This window comes from Erpetoichthys calabaricus, chromosome 7, assembly GCF_900747795.2.
Source record: "Erpetoichthys calabaricus chromosome 7, fErpCal1.3, whole genome shotgun sequence".
Taxonomy (NCBI): Eukaryota; Metazoa; Chordata; class Cladistia; order Polypteriformes; family Polypteridae; genus Erpetoichthys; species Erpetoichthys calabaricus.
The window spans coordinates 134,632,150-134,655,472 of NC_041400.2; the positions used below are offsets into that span (position 1 = coordinate 134,632,150).

Below are 23,323 nucleotides of genomic sequence, written 5' to 3' on the forward strand. Positions count from 1 at the left end.
GGGGTAAACGTTAACATTATTCAAAGTTATTGTGTGTCTGTATACCTGCATTGTTATCACTCTTTAATTTAATATTTTGTTTATCAGTATGCTGCTGCTGGAGTATGTGAATTTCCCCTCGGGATTAATAAAGTATCTATCTATCTATTCTCCTCATGACTGATTGCTGATATATTATCCCTGGCCTCTGGCTTGAGAGAAATACATCCACTCTCCACAACTCAATAAAACCAATTATGCTTCAGATATAATTGTTAATGCCCGGCAGACCATAATTAATACCATCTGAGAGACTCACTTTTACGTGATGTATAAACTCTTATTACCTTTTCCTCATACACAATATCTTTTTTTTTTATTTACTCTGTTTTAATAGTTTTTATTTCAGAAAATATATGGGTTTGGGGGTAGGGGCTTACTCAGTTTAAGACTTTAGCATTGTACATAAATGTGATATTGTTTTGATTTAAAAAAAAAAAAAAAAAAAATTAACTGTAGAATTCCTGAAGCCAACAAAAAAACTCGTAATCCCGGGCCACCTTAAAAGATGCTAATGGAGAGGTGCAAAGGAATTTGTTTAGACAGCAGCCTGCTATCCCATCCCCACCTGACGGAGCTCAACCCAGGCAAAAAATTCCCCCAGCTGAAGTGTGTTTATCTGCGTGTGAGGTGCCTGGAATTGTATAGGGTAAATAATGTTCTCCTTAAGCAGAGAAGCATCTCTGCACCCAGTTGTTACAGTTAGTATGTTTTTAAAAGGGGATTGTACTGCATTCCTAATAATCATGTGCATGTTCAATGTTTCAATGAATATATTTTTTCAATATAGATAAAATCAAAAGGAGAAATCTTCACAGGGAATATAATGTTTTTCACTACTGACATAGCAAAGCTTCCATGTTTACTTTTTGGTTAGTCTGCTAAATTTTAACAAAAGGATCTAGCTGCAAGCAGGCTCTGAACTTGGTACATCAGATGGAGTGAGTTGTACGGATTTGGTTAGGTATAGGTTTTTTTTTTTTGGTTTTTTTTTAAAAACAAGATATATTAGTTAACCTAACTTTGTCTCCTTTCCTACTTTATACTAGTTTCAGCTAGAAATAGTTCAGAATTGTTTGTAAATCATGCAGCTCTCTCTTCTCATCTGATCTTTGGGTAGCATTCACACACACTAAATGAAAAACCTTTTCGTCCCAATGTCCTCTGTGTCTTATCCTTTAATTTTGGAGGATTTTGAAGTGTATTTCAGTTATACAATATATTTATAATGAGGTTTTTACAAAATTAAAGGTTCTTGAGTCATATATCATTTTGTTAAGAGTTTTTCTATATATTTTCCCGTACAGTTACACACTTAACACTAGAAGCCTATGAAAAAACTTGTAATACCGGGCCTACTTAAATTCCTTTGCACTTCTCCATTAGCGTCTTTTGTTTTGCAAATGTCAATCAGCACAAGTAGCAAGCAGCCAGCTATCCCATACCCCCCACCACCGCTGAAAGGGCAAAAAGTTCTCCCAGCTCAAGTCTTGTATTCACTGAAACATCTAACATGCACATGATTACAGTGATCCCTCGCTATATCGCGCTTCGCCTTTCGCGGCTTCACTCCATCGCGGATTTTATATGTAAGCATATTTAAATATATATCGCGGATTTTTCGCTGCTTCGCGGGTTTCTGCAGACAATGGGTCTTTTAATTTCTGGTACATGCTTCCTCAGTTGGTTTGCCCAGTTGATTTCATACAAGGGACGCTATTGGCAGATGGCTGAGAAGCTACCCAACTTACTTTCTCTCTCTCTCTCTTGCGCTGACGTAGGGGGGTGTGAGCAGGGGGGCTGTGTGCAGCTGCTTCCTGAAGGACATGCTGCACGGTGCTTCGCATACTTAAAAGCTCAAAGGCCACGTATTGATTTTTGACTTTGTTTTTCTGTGGCTCTCTCTCTCTCTCTCTCTTCCTGCTCCTGACAGAGGGGGTGTGAGCTGCCGCCTTCAACAGCTTTGTACCGGCGGTGCTTCGCATACTTAAAAGCCAAAAAGCCCTATTGATTTTTTTTTTTTTGACTGCTTGGTTTGCACTCCTTTGAAAAGGAAGATATGTTTGCATTCTTTTAATTGTGAGACAGAACTGTCATCTCTGTCTTGTCATGGAGCACAGTTTAAACTTTTGAAAAAGAGACAAATGTTTGTTTGCAGTGTTTGAATAATGTTCCTGTCTCTCTACAACCTCCTGTGTTTCTGCGCAAATCTGTGACCCAAGCATGACAATATAAAAATAACCATATAAACATATGGTTTCTACTTCGCGGATTTTCCTATTTCGCGGGTGGCTGTGGAACGCAACCCCCGCGATGGAGGAGGGATTACTGTATTAGGAATGCAGTACAAATCGCCCTTTTAAAAACATACCAACTGTAACAACTCAGTGCAGCGGTGCTTTTCTGCATAAAGAGAACATCTAGCCGGTCTTCTACAATTTTTGATTTTATTATTTATTTTTCTTGTTATAAAGGAGTTTTATTAAATTCTTTTAGGGCGGATGTTGACTTTTGTCGACAGGAGGGGTTGAGGGTGCATGTTGACAAAAGTCGACATCCAGGGGTAGAGGGTGACAATCAGCTGTTAATGTCAACAAAGCTCACTGTCACATCACAGGCTTTCCCTCTCTGCTTGGAGGAATGTTAGACTCATCGACTCAGCATCTAATCGTTACATGTGCATGAGTTACGAAATGTAAACAAAGGCAAGATGGCATCGACATCTCACGAGGGAGCGAAGCATAAAAGAAAATACTAGGCTGGATTATTGTAATGCACTCCTCATCGGGATCCCCAGCAAGAGCCTTCAAAAGCTCCAACAAATTCAAAATAATGCTGCAAGAATCCTGATGAGGGTGCGGAAATATGAACACATTTCACCAATCCTTCGGTCACTTCATTGGCTCCCTATCCATCTCCGCATCGAATACAAACTGTTTGTTTACTCACTAGTGTATGCATGGAAATGCTCCACAATATCTTAAGTAACTCCTTATAATTCAATCCACAGCAAGAAACCTCCATTTTGCAAATACCTACCGCCTTCGACCCCACTGTGACCAAACTTTGAACAATGGGTGACTGAGCCTTTGCAGCCGCTGCTCCACGGCTCTGGAATGCCCTACCAGAGAGCCTAAGAACACAGCAGACTGTGGGCTGTTTTAAAAAACAGCTAAAGACTTTTCTATTTAGGAAAGCTTATTAACAAGAATGCTATAATTACTGTTGTTTTATCTCTGTTTTTATCTCGTTTTGCCTTTGTTTAAACTTTTTAGGTAGCACTTTGAGATTTACTGCTAATGTAAAGTGCCCTATAAATAAAATGCATTATTATTATAGATGGGACTAGACTGGCGATGTAACTTCAGGGAGCATTGGTCAAAACATGCTTTGTCTCCTGGTGGCTTTGGGCATATTATGCCGCGTGACAGGTTCGTGTTCCTGCAAAGTTTTATTTACTTCTGTGATAACCAGAAGCAAATCCCATGGGGTGAGCCAGGCTATAACCCCATGTATGAAGTTCAGCCCCTGCTTGACATTGTGGAACCAACATATAAACAACTTTATTAGCCTGGCCGTGATTTGTCTATGGATGAATCTATGATAAAATACAAGGGATGCCTTTTTTTCTGCCAATACATGCCATATACATGCCAATACATGTGAATTTCCCATTGGGATTAATAAAGTATCTATCTATCTATCTATCTATCTAGACAAGCCCACAAAGTATGGCATAAAGGATTTTGTACTGGCAGAAGGAAACACTGGTTTCTGCTTGAAAGTAATTACATATACTGGAAAGTATTCCTTTCAAAGAGAGAACTGTCCCTTGACAAGTCAGGTTGTGCTGGAGTTGCTTCAGGGCTATGAACATTTGGGTCATGTTGTGTACATGGACAATTTTTATACATCACCAGAATTGTTCATGGAGCTACAGAGCAGGGGAATTGAATTGGAGCTTGTGGCACAGTGAGGGTGAACAGGAGACACATGCCTTCACAGTTGAAGCCAGACAGGCTGAAGATGAAAAGAGGTGACAATCCGGTTTTCATGCGGGCGGATAAATTGGTGGCATTGGCATGGCACGATGTCAAAAGGGTGACTTGTCTCTCTACAGTACACACTAACAATATATGTGAGAAAGGGAAACCCGGAAGGTATGAAGCTGGACAAGCCAGTTGCACTTCAGGAGTATAACTGTAATATGGCTGGAGTTGATCGACTGGATCAGATATTGGGGTCATACGCTTACCGCCATAAGTCCACCAAGTGGTACCATACTGTGTACCATTGCATGCGTGAGATTGCACTTACAAATGGCTATATAATTGTTCAAGCAGGCAAACAGTGACAGCACCATGACTGCAGCAGATTTCCGCAAGAAGAATGGTTGACAGCTTGCTGGCAGAGTATGTTGCAGTGCCTTTGGCAAAGCGAGGAAGGCCATCACAAAGAGCAGTGCCAGTCAGGCTGACTGAGCGCCACTTTCCTGCAACATATGAGGACAAAAAATACAAACCTGACTGTGTGTGCAGCAACAGACAATTGAAAAGGATGCACCAGTGCAACACATATTGTAAGCAGTGCAATGTGGCAATGCATGCAATTGGCTGCTTTGAGCGATATACTTTGCAGGACTTTGCTGTATAACATGTACAGTATGCAGGCTCATACAACATGCAAGACAGTAACATTTGTCAAAAATAAATACTTTTTTGTTGATTTGATATGTTAAACCACTGCTTTGTGTTCTTTTTTAAAAAAAGTTAGTTTTTGGAAAAAATATTCAGCCCTGGGAGAAAAGAAACAAAAAAAAAATTAGCCCTAAAAGAGTTAGTAATATGGTTTGGTATTAGATAGGTATATCAAGCTGAAAGAAAACAGAAAAGGAAAAATGTCCAGTTTTACAATTATATGCTCAAGTCGCTTGCAATGAAACAAACTTAGAATTGTCACAAATTACCAGATAATGTAAGGGAACTGACCTTTGTTTTTGTTATTTGTAAAGCTATAAAAAAATGGTAGAAATCCATGGTGCATCACAAATGATTTTCTTTTGATGCGACACTTCAAAAAAGTAATAATACATTAGAACATTGTTTACTCTCACGTGCTACTGTAAAGAATTAATCAGAAAGTAATGCGTATGTCACCGTTTTTGAATTCTTTGGGACATGTGAGTGAGAGGCACTATTACTTTTTGTTATGCAAGGTATTAGACTCTTAAATTAATATGGGATTCACAAAGAAGCAACAATGAAACAGGCAGCAGGCACCATATCTATTGAAAAGCTGAAATTTTCTTGAGTAAGAAGATAGCATCAGTTCTGCACAGATCACTCTTGCACACTACTTGAACACAACTACACTTACTTGCTCATTGTCTCGTACATGCACTCCACCCGGCAAGCACCCTGTCTTCCCATCACCTATTCTTAATGAGGATTCAAGCAGAAATGCTTTAACCTCAGTTTCCGACAAAACATCAGGGCTCCAAAGTAGCTGGTCTTCCCCTTCATAACCTAAAACAACAAATAAAAAAGATTTAAAAAAAAAAAAACTCAAACATTTCTGCTAAAATAAATGAACACACATTACAAAAACAATGTCAAGGATATCATCATAACATTCATCAAACTGTTAAAGATGAAAACTTACCCTTGTATTCGGCAGCATAGTTGGACATGCGAAATGGAATTTCAGCTTGGTACAGTGACCCTACCATTATTTCCTTATGGGGGAAAAACAGATTTACATTAGAAAATTGCACTTTTAGATTAATACATATGCATTAATACAATAATCACTGTAGCCTATATAGCAATTTTTTCATACTTTTTTCACTTAATCTTAAAAATATTTTTTAAATGATTTTAAAGTATCCATATATAAATATATCATTAGCTAAAGCAGATAGCTATGAATTTAACAAGTTATGAGATAGCAGATTCTTGAATAGGATCAGGAATTTCTAAGTGCCTATCTCAGTTTTAAAAGAATTTGCTGTATGCCAAGTGCAAGACTGGTCTTTATATAGAGGAGACTTGGGAAAAGAAAAATTCACATAACTGGTAAATATATCCATGCTATTAAAACCTTAGTTCTTTTTATGCTCTTATTTGCAAGAAATGCACCACACAAAACTTTTGTTTAATTGTATATTAAAAAAAAAAACTACCAATATTCTTCCCGAGTTTTCACGATTATAATAAATGTGGGAACACTACTTCTTATGATTACTTAAATGTTAAATATTAAACATAATTCACACCAGTGTTGGAGTTTGACTGGCTTACCCTTCCTATTTTTTATCAATTTATCACTAAACATTACCTCTTTTTACATCCTTTATTTTTCTTGGAACATAAATTAAGAAAATAAATTCAATAAAAAATGTTGCAGTCACTATATGAAATTTATTAATTTAGCAAATCAAGAATATAAATAAAGCAAACAGTCAGCTCTGACAAGCTGCTCTCATGTATATGAACAGGAGAGCGAATTAAACAAGCGACATCCAGCGATTATGGAGCATCATCTATATTACTCACTGATGGGGTAAAACAACTGATATGGACAAAAATAAGCTGATTTGAGTACTAACTCATGACAGCAAGTCAAAGGCACAGAAAGGCAAGGGGACCTTCAAGACAGAAGAGCAATTTGGGTTGCATTGGCCGTTTGCTTCTCAATTTTAAGCACACATGATGAGGTTGTGCTTTATATGCATATACTAACATAGGAAAGTGGTTGTCAACCTATTCCCATTTTTTCAAAGAGTATGTACAGGTGATCTACTAAAGTGAATGGTCCAAAGTAAGCAGTTATTAGTGCTTTGATAAAGTTTCACATTAGTATTTCTTTTCTGTGATATTGGATTACCAGTATACAGCAGGCACATATGCTGCTATAGAACCAAAAATATTATTCTCAAACTGAGGAAGGTGATATACTATGGCCCCAAAAATTGACTCAAGGGAAAGAACTAGTTTATAAATCCTGCTGGAAGCAGCTGCAGAAAAAACACTGCCAAAAAAAAATAAATAAATTTTATTTATATAAAGTCTTTCCCATGCTCAAAGCGTTAAGTGTACAAACACTTGGCAATTTTACTAATTGTTTTAAAATGTTTTTAATTAAAATAAAGCACTGTTTGAAATTAGTTATAAAAGTCACTAATCTAAAATAACAATTGCAAAGACCAATGCAATAAAACTGAGAAGCAAATGTTTACAATATAAACTTAGGAGTATAAGGAACAGTTTACTGTAATGTGTGAGGCTGGACTCAAAAACATTAAGTTAATCATTTGAGAAAATAAACACGCATACACACACAAACAATGTGACACAGCGGAATATAGAAACCTAAACTCAATGAAGAAAGATTCCAATGAAGAAGCAGCAGCAACTGAGTGCGGTTTAATTTAGCCAGTTACCCAATATATAGAGATCCAAAAGTATTAATTAATCAACCTGAGAGTCACAAGAGTTTGCCTTTAATGATTTAAAAATTCTGCAAGCTTAATATTTAAATTGTGGGACAAAAAAAAGCTGAAGGTTAATGAAAAAACCAGGGGCCTCATGTATAAGGCCGTGCGTAGAACTTACACTATAACATGGCGTAAGCACAAAAGCAGGAATTTGCGTACGCACAGAAAAATCCAGATGCATAAATCTGTGCATTCGCCAACTTCCACGTTCTTCCGCTACATAAATCTCGATCAGCGTGAAAAGTAACGCATGTGCACGCGCCTCTTTCAATATGCAAATCAATGTAAATAGCCCTTAAGCTCAGAGTTCTGTGAAAAGACAAAGGGAAAAGCACAGGGGAAAATAGAAGAATTTCAGCGAATACCAAGTGGAGGCAAGGAAAAACTTAGTATTCGCTGGTTTAAACAGTGATATAATCAACAAAAGGAAGTTGATCGAGTGACATATAGTGTTGGAGAAACTCGAAAGCTCAAGTTCACAAAGTCGCACAGTGCTCAAAATAAAAAAAAGTTGTCACATATCAAAGTCGCCATGAAAAGGCGTGTCGTAGCCCACCGTCTGAGTGTCATATGAAAGCTTATTAGGGTACAGAGAAAAAAAAATAGGCACACAGAGGGGAAAAAAGCTCGAAATTTCCATTTTAATCACGTAGTTTATTTTGTCATTAAAGTAGAACATCATAAACTTCATCTTAAAATTATTTCATTTAGTAGTTTCTCAAATCCCATCATAACTAAAGTAACACATTAAATCCTTTGTTTTGTATTTGATCTTCTATGTGCTCTGTGTGTGTGAATCACTACATGCTTCTGGGCTTTCTCTTCCTCCGACAGAACACAGAATCCATTATATTCGTAATATTACAGCTCTGTGAATAATTAAAATACCGAGATGTATACGTGAGATCTTTTTCATGATGATAGGAATGAAAGCATGTTATTAAACATGGGAACACGGTGGCGCAGTGATTGTTCATGTCTCACACAAGATGCTTGGTGCGCCATGCGCGACCTTCGATGAAATAATTTATTGCAGCAGTACTGCCTCTTTCAAACGTACTAACCTCCAATTCCTGTCCTTACTTTTCTTTCTCCAAATACCCAATCGCCACACAATCAGCTCTGTAATAGACATTAAGCCATCTGTAAGCTTAGAACGACAATTCTTCAAAATGTTTAAGGAACATTGAAATATTTTCGTAGTACATGTTTAATTATTCTATCCATCTATCTTTCCAGTGTCGCGCCAGCCCAGCAAGAATACAGCACGAGGTAGGAACAATCCGTGAACTAGCTAGCGCTGCGGCACCGTGTCCTCACGTTTAATTATTAACAATATAGATTATTTAAATGAAGTTAAAGTTTTATCTGTATAATATAATCAAAATATTTTGCTGCATTTCATCTTAAAAATGATATCGTCATCATATGTAAATACGCGCTTTATAAAGTGGCGCAGGTTGTGCAATATTATAACTGTAGTGCAAGTTTACAGTGAGGTGATTGTACTTATAAGTACAGACAGTTCTACAAGGAGCACTTGATGGACTGATTGAGTGCATTTAAAATTCATGGGATGAAACGGTTTCTGAACCGCGAGGTCCGTTCAGGAAAGGCTCTGAAGCATTTTGCTGTGGCTGAGGCAGTGTGTGCTTGATGCTGTATACCGATAGTTCTCTTTCCGATCAGCTGCTCTTGCGATTCCAAACTCAGATACAGTGATATAAATACTTCGAGTGGTGCAGCGAGAGTAATATGGAAAAAGATGATCTGCTGTGGCAACCCTTAACAAGAGCATCTGAAAGAAGAAAAAGTCATCTTGTGCAGTGAGAGTTACAATGCTAAAGTAGTTATGGTATTTGGACTACTATGGCTATTCCCTGGACCATTATATTGTTACAGGTTAATTACAATCAGATGCATTACACTAATAAACAATATGCAGTTAGTTTCAGTGTATTTATAAAGCCATGTCAAGTTAGCCGCGTCAAGGGTAACCACACAGGAACAGTAGCACTGCTTTGACGCTGGGTGCCGCCAGTCTGCAAAACCAAGCAGTGAACTTGCGTAGGCCAGAGTATGAGGGTGCGTGGCTTTACGCCAAGTTTAGGTTTTATACATTGCGATTTGAGCATGGAAACGTTTGTACGCAACATTTCTGTGCATACGCACCGTTTATACATGAGCCCCCAGAAGCTGCACGTAGCAATAAAATGGCAAGTTTACAAAAGGTCTGGTTGGAGTTTCAACAAAAAGAAGAACTATGAACAATGTCATGCAATGCATGATTCTGTCATCCCAAGTCAATCAATTAATAAATCACACGGTCAAAGCCAAGAATCAAAGGATTGTAGTATTGTGAATCCATTACTTTGTTAATATTAGCAGAAATTAAAAAAAATTAAATATAATATGAATGCGAGCGCTGATAAAGGTTCACCAAGAAAGTTACAGAACCTCAGAGGAAAGGAGCAATGAAGTCAAATGAGTGGTAGATGGGAACTGAGTCATTAGTCTTTAGAAAGCATTCATTAAAAGATCTCAGTTGTCTCTAAGGGTTGCATGCAGTCAATTCCATATAAAAAGCAGTCCTGACAAAAAAAGAAAATTGCAAACGCTGGTGTCAATTCTTTGTGCTATGTGATGATGTATAAGAATTTACACAAAAAAGCACTACTGTACAATATCATGATTTTGCTCTGACTCGATGCTCCAAAAATCTAGGCTAATTTTTAATAGAAATTTTGTCCTTGCATGCTGCTCCATGTATCACTACAATTGTAATCTATGTGGTATTGCTGCAAGGCACATCTTCTTAAATCTTTCAAAGCATAAAGTTATATTGTATCTGGACAAAGTAAAATTATAACTTATTTTCCCCTTTTCATTGAGTAAACAAAAATATTAATTTGGAATTAAAAATGCATCTGTCACGGATATACTCTATTTTGATATAATACCAGCTACTTATCCATACGTATATTCGGAAACCTGATTAATAAAATTCAAAGCCAATCGGAACACAGCATATACTGTAGCAACAGTTATACATTAGTTCATAAAGGCAATTAAAATTCATCATGAAATTCAGGGGTCATCACAGTAACCACTCTGAAATTCATTATAAATTAATATGCAATATATTATTACAGTAGTTTTGTATTTAACACATTAATCCCATGTAAGCACATCACCAAGCTCAGTGATGGCATCTGCGCACTTCATTGTGCAAGTGCATTTTTGACAGACAGACCCCAAGTGGCTCAACAACCCTTACTCTCAACACAGGCATATCACAGGGCTGTGTTCTGAGCCTTCTGCTGTACTTCCTCTAAACATTATGACTGCATGGCTCCACGTGACTCAAACACCATTAACAAGTTTGCTGATGACACAGCTGTGGCAAGCCTGATATTTAACAATAATGAGCATGCTTACCTGGAATTAAGTAAAGCGTGTTTCAAAATGGTTTCAGAACAACAGTCTTCTCCAGAATGTCAGAAAGACAAAGGAGCTGATTGTGGATATTGGTGGGGTGGGGGGGGAAATCAGCAGAGACACAACCACTCCCTCAATATTAACAGTACTCAGGCAGAGAAAGTGGACTGTTTCAGAAACCCAAGTGTCCACAGAGGACCTAACCTGGTCCAAACACTCCGACAGCTTGATATGGTCAAATGAACACATCACATAGTGGGCACTCTTAAATTTCTAGGACATCTTTACCAAGTGAAGTCAGACTGGAGCAAAATGAAATAAATAATTTTTGACACCAGCTATCCCAGCAACGGACTGTATTCATATGCTGTGATCAGGCAAACAGTATTGCTCCTTAAAGTGCAGTTCAGAGAGACTGAAAAGAAGCATTTACCCCCCCCCACAGTCCATCTACATCCTTAATAAGGAAATTGTCTAAAAACACATAATGCCCTATTGTTAACCTCTTTTACATTAAACTATTAGATTATTTATCATTTGTTAATCATATTTATAAGTCCATTAATGATTTTTGATATTATAAAGATGTATATTGTTATTGTCCTCTTATACTCTTCTTAAAGGCAGAGTCACTGGAGTTGAAAAACTAAGTATTACACTACATGTCACACTATACGCATTAATTTGTACAAGACAAATAAAATTTGGTTTGATTTGATTTAATCTAAGATAAAGTAGCAGGAAGTCAGAGTACAGCTTTCTAAAAGTAAAAGCAATAAGCAGGACATTCTTACAGAACACCTACTTAGAAAAGTTTGTTGTTAACCATTAAATATTCAACTTATTGAACTAAAATATTTTGTTAATTTATGTTTTGAGGGTGAGCAGTGATGTTTTCAATGTATATACCAGAATTTACTATTTCACAAAGCAAGGACAGAAAAAATAAAAATGCAACAATTTAATTGACACATTTTCATAAATATTAACCTTTCTTGAATCTTCAGAGGGATTGACTCCATCCTCCTCTCCCTCGGATTCTTTATCCCCATCATATATAGTGTTTGCTGAAGAGAAAGCAAAATTCATGAACAGTCAAATAAAAGTCCTGCATGTATTAAAAAGTCACTTAAATTTTTTTTTTTAGTATTTTATAGTTCCAAAGTAGATCGTTATTTAAGTGTTTCCCTGTTTTTTAAAACATCTACCTTAGTTTCACACTTACAAAATAATGCTAATATTTCAGTGTTTTTTTCGCTTTAATTAATTCAAACAGTGAGACAATCAGAGATAAAGGTGTGAGGTATATACAGGTAAAAATTTTCCTATACCATTTTTATCACAGTTGAGAACATCTGGAAACCATCTTTGTTACTTGTTGCAAAAGAGTGTGCGTCACTTTCCTATCACCCATTGCAACTCTCCTAGTCTTCAAAACGGTTTATGATCTCATTTTCACACTTTGAAAAGGACCCCAGATTTTGTTGTTCTCTCCTTTTGCTCTCCTAAATTATTTTTTTAAATTTGATTGTCTCCTCAGATTTTGACAAGGCAATTGCTGAAGAAGCCAGCTTATGGTTGGTGGTTCTACTTCAAACAATGATGAAAATAATGATAAAGATAACAAGGTAGCCCTGGATTAATCCTTACAAAAAATAAGCACCTGCTTAGAGAACTATGGGAAACACACCACCACAGAAAAAAGGTAGGAGAAAACTAAGTATAAACATAATTATAGATCCATAACTATAAACATTTTTGCTTCTTTTCATCCCTGTATTTGAAATGTTGTATATCTTAAAAAGCAATGAAAAGGGAGATAATTATTTTTATGAAACGAAACAAGTTTCTTTATTAGAATATCTTTTTAAAATGGTCTGCCAGCATTGATTTCTGTCATAAAAGGATTTTTAAAATCAGCCTTGTGACAAATGTGAAAGCTTTCTTTAAGAGGATGTATATATTGTGGGGCTCCATTTGATAGCTTTTTTTAAGTCAGGATTCTAAATTTTCTTTGGTTTGTATTTATATAATTTTTATTCAAGATCATTAAGATGTTTTGAAAGGCAATATTAAGGTCTAGTTATGCTTCCTTGTTTCCCCACCCCCCAATGAAGAATCAAAAGAATTGAAAAGAAGTCTATACTGCATGCATCTTCAATGATTCTGTCTTTTTAATATGATGTTTAATATTTTTATTTCTTGTTCAGTTACTTGTGACGCGCGACCAGGTCCCACGCCCGGCTGGAATGCCCCTTCTACTTATGTTCTGGGGGAGCAGCCATGAGCTCCTCAATACCTCTCCCGGGACGCTTGGTGGCAGCCTCCCTGGCTGACGATGGTGCCTCAGTTTCTCGCCGGGTTCCATGGCAGATGGAGTCCTCCACAGCCCTGTGGGGATCTGGGGTGGCCGCCAGGGGGTGCTGCATGGATCCCAGAGCCAGCCTGGACAACCCTACTACCCCGCCCGGAAGTGCAATCAGGAACAGGTGATCAAGCATGTGGTATAGCGGGTCCGCAGCTTCCACAAAAAAAGGCCGGGTTTTTTAAATCCGTATAGCCGTGCCATTCTCCGTCGGCGTGATTGCACAACCGCGGGGAGTTGGCAAGGTAATTGGAGTGCATCGCACCTGCATGTGTGGGTGCGGTCGATCTTGATTGCCTCATTTGCTTCCTGCAGTGTTTGATTAAGGCGCTGTGCCCACAGAGGCGCGCGGGGATGTGTGTGAGTATATATATATATATATGGACTGACACCAGAGAAGGGGATAGATAAATCGTAGGGAGAGAAATGGAAGGATGGAGGAAAAGAGAAAGCATGAGGTTAAAGGATGGAAAAAGCAGGCATGAAGTTATGATCTGGCCACCTGGAAAGTGGAGACACCACGAGCTGGGGTCCCGCGAAGGAGCGTTAGGCTGATGTGCTCTGGGGGCTAGTTCACCCCACTGAATGTATGAGTGAGTGGGGTGAGCAAGGCAGGTGTCCTCCCGTGAGATCTGAAGAGCGACTGCGAGTGCACAAAGGATCAAGGGAGGAGAGCTGACCTCGACAGTCTGGCAGTGATGTCCGGAAGGGGGCCAAGACAGAGGTTAGCTGAAGGAGCTCGTGGCTGTTGGTCTCCACTGGCTGCAAGCAATGGGTGAGCCGGGGACAGAGTGACGGAGGTGGGTCGGAGAATAACGACAGAGAGAGACTGCTTTTTAACTTCTGTATTTTAACCTCAAGTTTTAAAGGATTTATTTATTGGATGGTTTTTATCCCCACTGGGCACTTGTTTTAAGGATTTATTTATTGAAACTTTGGACACTGCACTTTTGCATTTTTTGTTTTGATTATCGTTTAAAATTAAATCACTATCACTTTTTTAATATATCCCCTGGCTTCATGTGAGATTTGTTCCCATTTGTCAGCTCATCTCAGTGACATTACTGACGGTGTTTGGTTCAGGGCTCCCATAAGGACGTTGGGAGCGTGAAGAGAACCCTCATCGTCACAAAGCACCTGGAGCACTTCCGGGTGGGTTATAAAAGAGGCCAGCGACCACCACTCAGTGGCCAGAGTCGGGTGGAAGGAGGACAAAGCTGTGGAGGAGAAGTGCCCTCCAGCTGAAGAAAGAAATAAAAGTCTTTTTGTTGAGTTTTACACGTGACTCAGTGTCAATTCTGTGTCGGGTGCTATATGGCGTCAATTTCACATACTCTTATTTAATTTTGCATAATAAAGATATTCTAAACATAAGTTTATTAGATCAGCTGACAATTCTTTTTAAAAAAAAAAAAAAAATTTAAAGCTCATTGGTTCAGGAAGGCATTTAACTTATCTGAATATTCTGAACATTTATTTCAGTATACCTCTTTATTCATGTGTATTCAGGATGATTTGCATTGGTATCACAAATTCTGTTACTTGTTCTGGGCTTCCTTTTAGTATTTATATTTTTGTATTTTGTGGCATATTGTTTGTTAAATTTTCATAGTCGAACTTAAAGCTTTGTGTTTCCTATATTTACTTTTAGCGTTTTATGGTGATATTGTGTTGTGTATGTTATTTTTTCTATGCTTTGACCTGTTGTTCATTCTAAAATTCTGTAAAATGCTTTGAGCATAGAAAAGGAAATATATAAATAAAATGCAATATTATTTCTTTAGTTGATTAAAATGGTCCTTATGAAAAGAAACATCATAGTGGGACTTCCCACTGTTAATAAAATGCATTATTATTATTATTATTACTGTTAACCTAGAAAATTAGGCCAACAGAAGCACCTAAACTGGATTTAGTGTGAATGTATATGCACAATATTACACTGCAATATAAACCGTAAATGTGATCATTTAATTATATTGTAATATATATATTTTTGGTCATATCTCCATACCCTAAAACAGTAAACTAAATACACTACATACACAGATGGAGGTTGCACATAGAAAATATCCATCCACCCTACAACCTTTTTATGTCAGATAATTATGTGAATGCAAATATTATACAATTTGACAAATTCTTTAAGGCCTGTAATATGTTATGTACTCAATAATTGATCCGTATAATTATGAATGCCACTGCAATGCTACAGTGATATTTATAAAACATAACTAAATAATTCAAGTTAATGTTACTAAACAGTCTATGAACTAATTACACAGAATGTTCTAATGCATAGTCTTAAGACTTTCATAACTGCCCCAAACCAAAGTTATGTTTTGAGACCTGCCTCTATATAATGGTGACACGAAAAAGAATAAGTGACAAATAGAAGGACTTGTGACCAACACTTCAATGGAGATGTGCTCCCACACACACAATGCAAATCCTAGTTCACACCACAATCAGTTTAAAACAAACAAGAGTACTGATAGAATATATCAGTCGCATAATTAAAATAATTTCTGAATTGCAATGCTCCTACTCCCAAACACAAAATACACTTCATACTCTAAATAAAACCACGTGATTCAATCTGAAGCTAAATGTAAATCTTCAAAAAGCTTAGAAAATTCAAACAATCCCAAGACTTAGTTTTTGATGAGCTCTTTATCAGGAACAATAGATTCACCTGCAAGTGAGAATTTTCACAACTGAGGAGAAAAAAAAACAAAAAAAAACTTACACTGTGCTATAGAAGAGGTGTATTTAGCCAAAATATAAATATAATATTTAATATCAACTACATAACTCACAAAAGAAAAATGCATTTCAAACTTACACCTCAGAGTTCGAGGAAAAAAATCTGTAGTTTCATGCGATGTGACTGATGGCGTCAGGTCATCAGCTGAAGACTGAGTTTCTTCATCATCACCAGATAAGAGATCCTTAGCAATTTCTTCCTATTTAACACAAGCAAAAAAAAAAAAAAAAAAACAATCTTAACAGCAGTGTAGGAAAGGGCAGTTTTTTCTTTTGCCAACTGAAACCCATAGGCATGTTATAAATGATCGTGAGAATTAAGCAAAATGTACAAAACATTTTCTTGCTGTGTGCACCAGTAAATACTAATTTTCATCAATATATTAATAATTGTCCACCAACCACTCAGAATATGAAACCAATGAAAGATGCATTTTAAAGCAGATAAGCTTTTATCTGTTGTTCCTCTACAAGATAGTCACCTTCTTTCACCTCTCAAGCCTACAGTGTTTAATCACTGGAAGAAATCCAGGATTAAAACACTTAAGAGAACTGTATATAGATAATGTTTTGTATCTTATGAATAATTATGTTTCAAGTTGAACTTAGAAATTTTGCTAAAATGAACATACAAAATTTTCCACAACTTCCACCCATTTTTATTCCAGATGAAATAACTGATCAGACTTAAGCACTGAGACAGCAACTCAACAATATATAAAAAAAATCTCAAAGAACATTCCCTTCAAATCTCAGAAAAGCAGTGGAAGACAGGCATTTTAATACATAGTTCTCCTGCCTCCTCACTCACTCACGTTCGTCCGAAGCCGAATGCGCAGTCGCCTTCTGCGCAGCTGCCCGAAAAACCTTACGAGACCAACATCCAACCCCAACATCGCGGCAGGCGGCAGATTTACAGCCGCAAACATTCAATGAGAAAGGCGACTTCGATTAAAGCTCTAAAGGCCTGAAAGGCGATTTCGACTACAGCGCGAGGCCTAATTACGCATTCATTCAATACACCTATATCAGGTTTGTGGTGCTTATACTTATTACTATTCCATATTGTACTGGAACATTCATCATTCAATATTATACTATAGGCCTAGAAAATTCATCAACTAACAGTACAAGCCTGTACAGTAATGAGTAAAGCGGACTACAATCATTGCAAAACAACTTCGTTACTTATCATTTGTTCTTCATACACTGCTGACACAAACTCGTGCCTGTTTCATTTTACGTTGTCGAAACGTGGCTCTTTGTCCAGTGCATAGAATACTAAAGCTCTACATGCGCAAAAGCATTCAATAATTTAAATTAAAATCTTTCTTCAATCAAAAAGGAAAAAAAAAAAGCTTGAAACCGCCAGCCTGTTAAACTAGGACAAACTAGCTTCATTTGTATCAGCACACTTTATAACACAAAATGAGATCATATATAAAATTTTACTTTGTGTTTTGTTCTGTGATAACAGTTTACAAACAAGAAGTCTTATTCTGTAAATCAAATGTTTAGAAAAGACTTAATGATTAACTATTTTGGGACCTTTGGTTGTTATTTAATAGGAGAGGTGCATTGCTAGAATGTACCATTTATCTAAGTGCTCATTGGTGTGTCTTAAATATTTACTGGCTACTATATGTAAATGAACCTAACTGATAACAGAAGCTGTTCTCTTAAGAACAGCCAGACTTGCTGCCCACATAGATTCTACAGTTAGTGTAAATAAAGGACATGCTTGACTTTCATTTATAGTGATTTTTTTTTTTATTTACTAAGTATTTTCTGCAACAATCTTGTTTAAAATTGTCCAAAATGTATCCAGGGCAAGGTCCAACCTGTGAGCATTGCAATCTAGCTCACAGGTCTAGGGCCACATGTTTTGGGAGTGCACCAAATTAATATAATTTTGGACAAATATCTCAGTGCTCATCAAACAGCCTTGGTCTCACAATCACTTACAGCTGTTTTGGGCGTACTCCCTGATGGGCTTGAAGTGGATAAGAACAAATTGATTATCATAGTCTATACCACACTACTAGCATGTCAATGTATCTTGCTTAACTGGAAGAATCTCAACTGACCTTTTACAAGTAAAGGCACAGATGATGTTCTATACTTATGGAATTTCGAAAATGTCACATTCTCAGTTAGATGAGTTCAAAACTATTACATAACAGCAAGATTTAATTAATAAAATTTTAGAATAAGCATTCCTATTGGGGAAAACGAGGTTCTCTCTTATAAACTATTTTTGGCCCATGCTCTTGGCCGTCCTCTCCTGGGGGGAGGGTTAAAATCTTTTGATTCCCCCCCCCACCCCACAAAATATGAGTTTATACTCAATTATTTTGTAAGTTCGGGTTGATTATATGCATTGTCTTTTCCTGAAATTAATAAAATAAATGAAAAAAAAAAACATTTACCTAATCATGGGGATGAGAGTGATTTAGTCCCATTAACAGCAGAAAAAAAAATTAAAAATTAACCAGAAATGTATACGTCAATTTCTCTTTACTACATAAGAATTTTTTTTTAAATTAAAATCAATAGGTAATATATTAATTGAATTCCAAAATTAGAAAAAAGGCTTCATGTAAGTCAGTAGTACTTGAAATATTTCAGACTGAGGAAAAATGTACTAAAGTCAAAGATACAGCAGATGATCTATGGTCAACTGTCACTTGTTGCCACTATTCCATGTTAAAATTGCCAATTATTTTATTATAGCTAGTTATTTGGAAAAAAAATTTTGAATTCTAACTCTGTCATAGAAATTCCTTTTAATGTGCTGGATTTCAGCCATAATCCATAACAACTCCTTGTCGGCAAAGATTGTATAGCAGGAGGCAGACTGAGCGGTGAGAAGTGACCCGTGTCACTGTCCGCAGGGAATTAAAGGATTATAGTTCCCACAGGTGGGATATCCAGGCAAAAGAATATAAAACAGCTTCATGCACAGAGACTGCAAGATCAATCTGGAGAGGGACCAAGTTTGAAGTGATGAACAAGAAAAAGTGGGGGCACAATCACAACCAGTAAAGTGGACAAGAGCAGGAAGGAACAACACTGAAACAAAAGTACAAAAATACAGGGGTACTCCAGTCTGGTCCTCGAGGTCTGCTTGTTTTTTGTTCCAACCCAATTGCTTAATTAGAAGCCAATCCTAGCCATTAACAGAAATTACTTTATGGCTTTCTAGTGCTTTCATTCTTCTGCATCATATCATTTCTATACTGGATATTTAAATCATTTGGATGGGATCATCAAAAACAATATTCTGCATTCTGAAACAGACATTATTGTGAGATATAAATTTATAACAAATTTAGATATCTTTTAACTTTTTCCACGGTGCTACAGTGGCATTGAAAAGTCTGAGCACCCTTACTTAAAATGTCTAACTTAGAATAGCTAAGATGGCAGAAGATAAACTGATCACCAAAAAGGTATAAAGATGACACATCTCTCTAATATTTTAAACAAGATTACATTTTTATTTTCATCAGTTACAGGTACAAAATACCAAAAAAAAAATGAAAGGACCTGAAGCAAAGGTTTTGGAACCTGACATGGTCAGTACTTAGTAACAACCAATTCGGCAAGTATCACAGCTTCTAAATGCTTTTTGTAGCCAGCTAAGAGTCCCTCAGTTCTTACTTTTAGGGTATTTTCTCCCATTTGTCCTTGCAAAAGATTTCTAATTCTGCAAGATTCTTGGGCTGTCTTACATGCAGTGCTCCTTTGAGATCTATCCACTGATTTTCAATGATGTTTAGGGGAGGGGACTGCAAGGGCCAAGGCAAAACCGTCAGCTAGCACCTTGAGGCATTCCATTGTAGATTTCAAGGTGTGTTTCAATCATTACCTTGTTGTAGGATTAATTTTCATTTTAAATTCAGCTTTTTTACTTTGATGGATGGTATGATATTTGCTTCCAGAATTTGCTGGTATTCATTTGAATCCATTTTTCCCTCTCCCAAACACGTTCCCTGTGCCATTGGCTGCAACACATGCCCAAAGCATGATTGATCTACGCCTATGCTTAATAGATGGAGAGGTGGTCTTTACCTGGAATTCTGCACCCTCTTTTCTCGAAACATACTTAAGAACGTTTTTGCCACAATGTGCAATTTTGAATTTATCAATCCACTGGACTTGCTTCCAAAATGTACCAGACTTGTTTAAATGTTCATTTGCAAACTTCAGGTGCTGAATTTTGTGGTTAGGAAGTAGGAAAGGTTTTCTTCTGCTGACTCTAGCATGAAAGCCATATTTGTCCAAGTGTCACTGCACAGCAGAACAAGGCACCACAATTGCAGAGTCCCCTAAATCTTAAGAGGCTAATGTAGGTCTTTTCCAGTCAGAAAGGGTTTTATTTGCCTTCCTAGCAATCCAATGAGCAGTTCTTTCATAAAGCTTGACCTGAACTTGACCTCCACCATTCCTGTTAACTGCCATATCTTAATAACATTACAAACTGAGGAAACAGCTACCTGAAAACGCTTTGCTATCTCCCTGAAGCCTTCTCCTGCTTTATGAGAATCAATTATTTTATTTTTCATAGTGCTAGGCAGCTGCTTAGAGGAGCCCATGACTGCTGATTATTGGGACAAAGTTTGTGAGGTCAGAGAATTTATACAACTTTGTAATTTGCATCACCTGTGGTTTCCTAACATTGACTGAATAAGCCATAATCCAAACAAACTAATTAAGGTCTGAGACTAAGTTATCCAATACCTCAATTCTCTTGGGGTGCCCAAACTTTTGCATGGTGCTCCTTTCCTTTTTTTATTATATAATTGCAAAAAACAAAAACAAACTAATCTTGCATTAAACACTGAAAAGAAATGTGTCATTTTTAATGTGTTCATCTTCTACTCAATTATTCACAGTAAGACACATTTTAAGCAACGTCTCCAAACTGTACTTGCTTAACTATTTGTGTCATTTCCCGGTGTGTGGGGGATTTGGTTGTGTGACACAGTCTCTTAATTTTCTTTACAGCCCTCAGAAACAAACCAGCCAATACAGAAAAGCTGTAGCCCCACCACTAACCAATGCACATTATCAATCAACTGCATTGTAAAACTCCATGCCGTGTGATTGATTGATGTGCAGGAAAACACACAAGTGTTGGCCCTACACTGTAGCAAACTACTTTTGTATTTTTCTCCATTTTTCAAGCCAAAGCATCAGCTGTTAAATAGGGTTACCTTTGGTAGCCCAATTCTCTTACATGGCTTATCGTTTCTTTCAATAGCAATAATTAAGTGCAGGTCCTAGAAGAGAATACGGTCATGGGCATTCTCATTCATTTCCACTCTCTAGATACAGTTAGAAGTCACATACAAATTCCAGCACAAATTAAAGTTTGAAGATATGGAAGGACATTGAAGGACTTAAGGTCATGTCATACTCTGAAAGACTGAGAATCCATCCTATTTAGCCCTGAGCAGGGGAAACTGCATGGGGACCTCATCCAGTTTTTCAAAATTCTCACAGGCATTGATAAAGTAAAATTAAGTAGCATGAGGTTAAGAAAAAGAGTAGTGGAAGCTAGGTTAAGAAGGGAGGTGATAAATAATGAGCAGCAGTATGGTTTCATGTTGAGAAAGAGCACTACAGATATAATGTTTGCTCTGAGGGTGTTGATGGAGAAGTTTAGAGAAGGCCAGAAGGAACTGCATTGTGCCTTTCTGGATCTAGTGAAAGCATATGACAGTGTGCCTAGAAAGAAGTTGTGGTATTGTATGAGGAAGTCAGGAGTGGCAGAGAAGTATGTAAGAGTGGAAAAGGATATGTACTAATGACAGTGGTGAGGTCTGCAGTAGGAGTGATGAATGCATTTAAGGTGGAGGTGGGATTACATCAGGGATCAGCTCTGAGCCCTTTCTTACTGCAATGGACAGGTTGAGAGAAGAGATCTGACAGGAGTCCCCGTGGACTATGATGTTTGTGGATGACATTGTGATTCATAACAAGAGTAGGCAGCAGGTTGAGGAGACCCTGGAGATATGCTCTAGAGAGGAGAGAAATGAAGGGTCAGTAGGATCAAGACAGAATACATGTGAATGACAGGGATGCCAGAGGAATGGGTGAGGAGACAGGGAGTAGAGTTTGCAAAAGTGGATGAGTTTAAATACTCGGGGTCAAAAGTACAGAGTAATGGGGAGAGAGGTGAAGAAGAGAGTGCAGGAAGGGTGGAGAAGAGTGTCAGGAGTGATCTGCGACAGATGGATAGCAGCAAGAGTGAAAGGCAAGATCTACAAGACGGTAGTGAGGCCAGCTATGTTATATGGGTTGTAGATGGTGGCACTGACAAAAAGACAGGAGACAGAGCTGGAAGTGGCTTGATTAAATATGTTAAGATTTGTGTGTGACAAGGATGAACAGGATAAGGAACAAGTACACTAAAGGGTGAGATCAGGTTGAATGGTTCGTAGATCGCCATAAACAGCAAACATGTGTTCATGGCTCTCTTTTGGCTTTTTCCCTTCTTTTGTGAGAAATTTTCTTACTGAACACTGCTCCAAATCTAGCATTTTCTTACTTAATTCACACAAGGACTCTCCGGACATCCTATCTCTTAGAATGTTAGACTCGCACTGAGCCACAACTGTGCATGAGTAACACTGAGACTTGTCACAACAAGGATAAAAAGGCAAGGAAGCAATTGTGGAGATTTAAAAGAACTTCATACTGTATAATGCACAATAATTTTAATAGTAATTATCTCTTCACCTTTTTGGGGGCTGGCTCTGCCAATATACCACAGTGCCTCAATGTTTTTTCTTGTGTTCATATGTCAACCATGTGCACAGCCTGTTAATTGTCCTAAAACTAATGAACCAGGTATACTCAAATAGAGACTTGCCACAGTTAACATGCAGGTGAAATATGACATTGACTGAATTGTAGTGTTCAAGCAAAACAAGCCCAGAGGCAGGTGAATCAGTGTCTGAATTCACTTCTTGGAAAGCTGTCAACTGTTTGGGTGGAAACTGTATGTCGGTAGTGCAAATGATATCTAAGTTTTGGATTTATGTAGTAATATATTACTCTGATGCCCCTCTCACTTGTAAGCACAATCCAAAATTAGTTTTAAGTGTGACTTTTGATTACATTCATGTACTAATGTACAAATTTACATTATGTGAAAATAAACTCCGGCTCTGCTGTGCTGTGCTGCTTCTCCACTGCTATCAGATAAGTAT

The 23,323-nt window shown here is 37.4% G+C and overlaps 1 protein-coding gene across 1 annotated transcript in view; it reads right to left on the reverse strand.

Moving 5' to 3' along the window:
• Positions 1–23,323, reverse strand: part of mier3a (mesoderm induction early response 1, family member 3 a) — a 57,750-nt gene that overhangs the window by 10,838 nt on the left and 23,589 nt on the right. Inside the window, exons 5-8 of the mRNA XM_028805421.2 lie at positions 16,183–16,303; positions 11,963–12,039; positions 5,701–5,773; positions 5,416–5,564 (exon numbers count right to left, since the gene is read on the reverse strand). Of these exons, the coding sequence (XP_028661254.1) occupies positions 5,416–5,564; positions 5,701–5,773; positions 11,963–12,039; positions 16,183–16,303 (420 nt within the window). The remainder of the gene's footprint in view (positions 1–5,415; positions 5,565–5,700; positions 5,774–11,962; positions 12,040–16,182; positions 16,304–23,323) is intronic.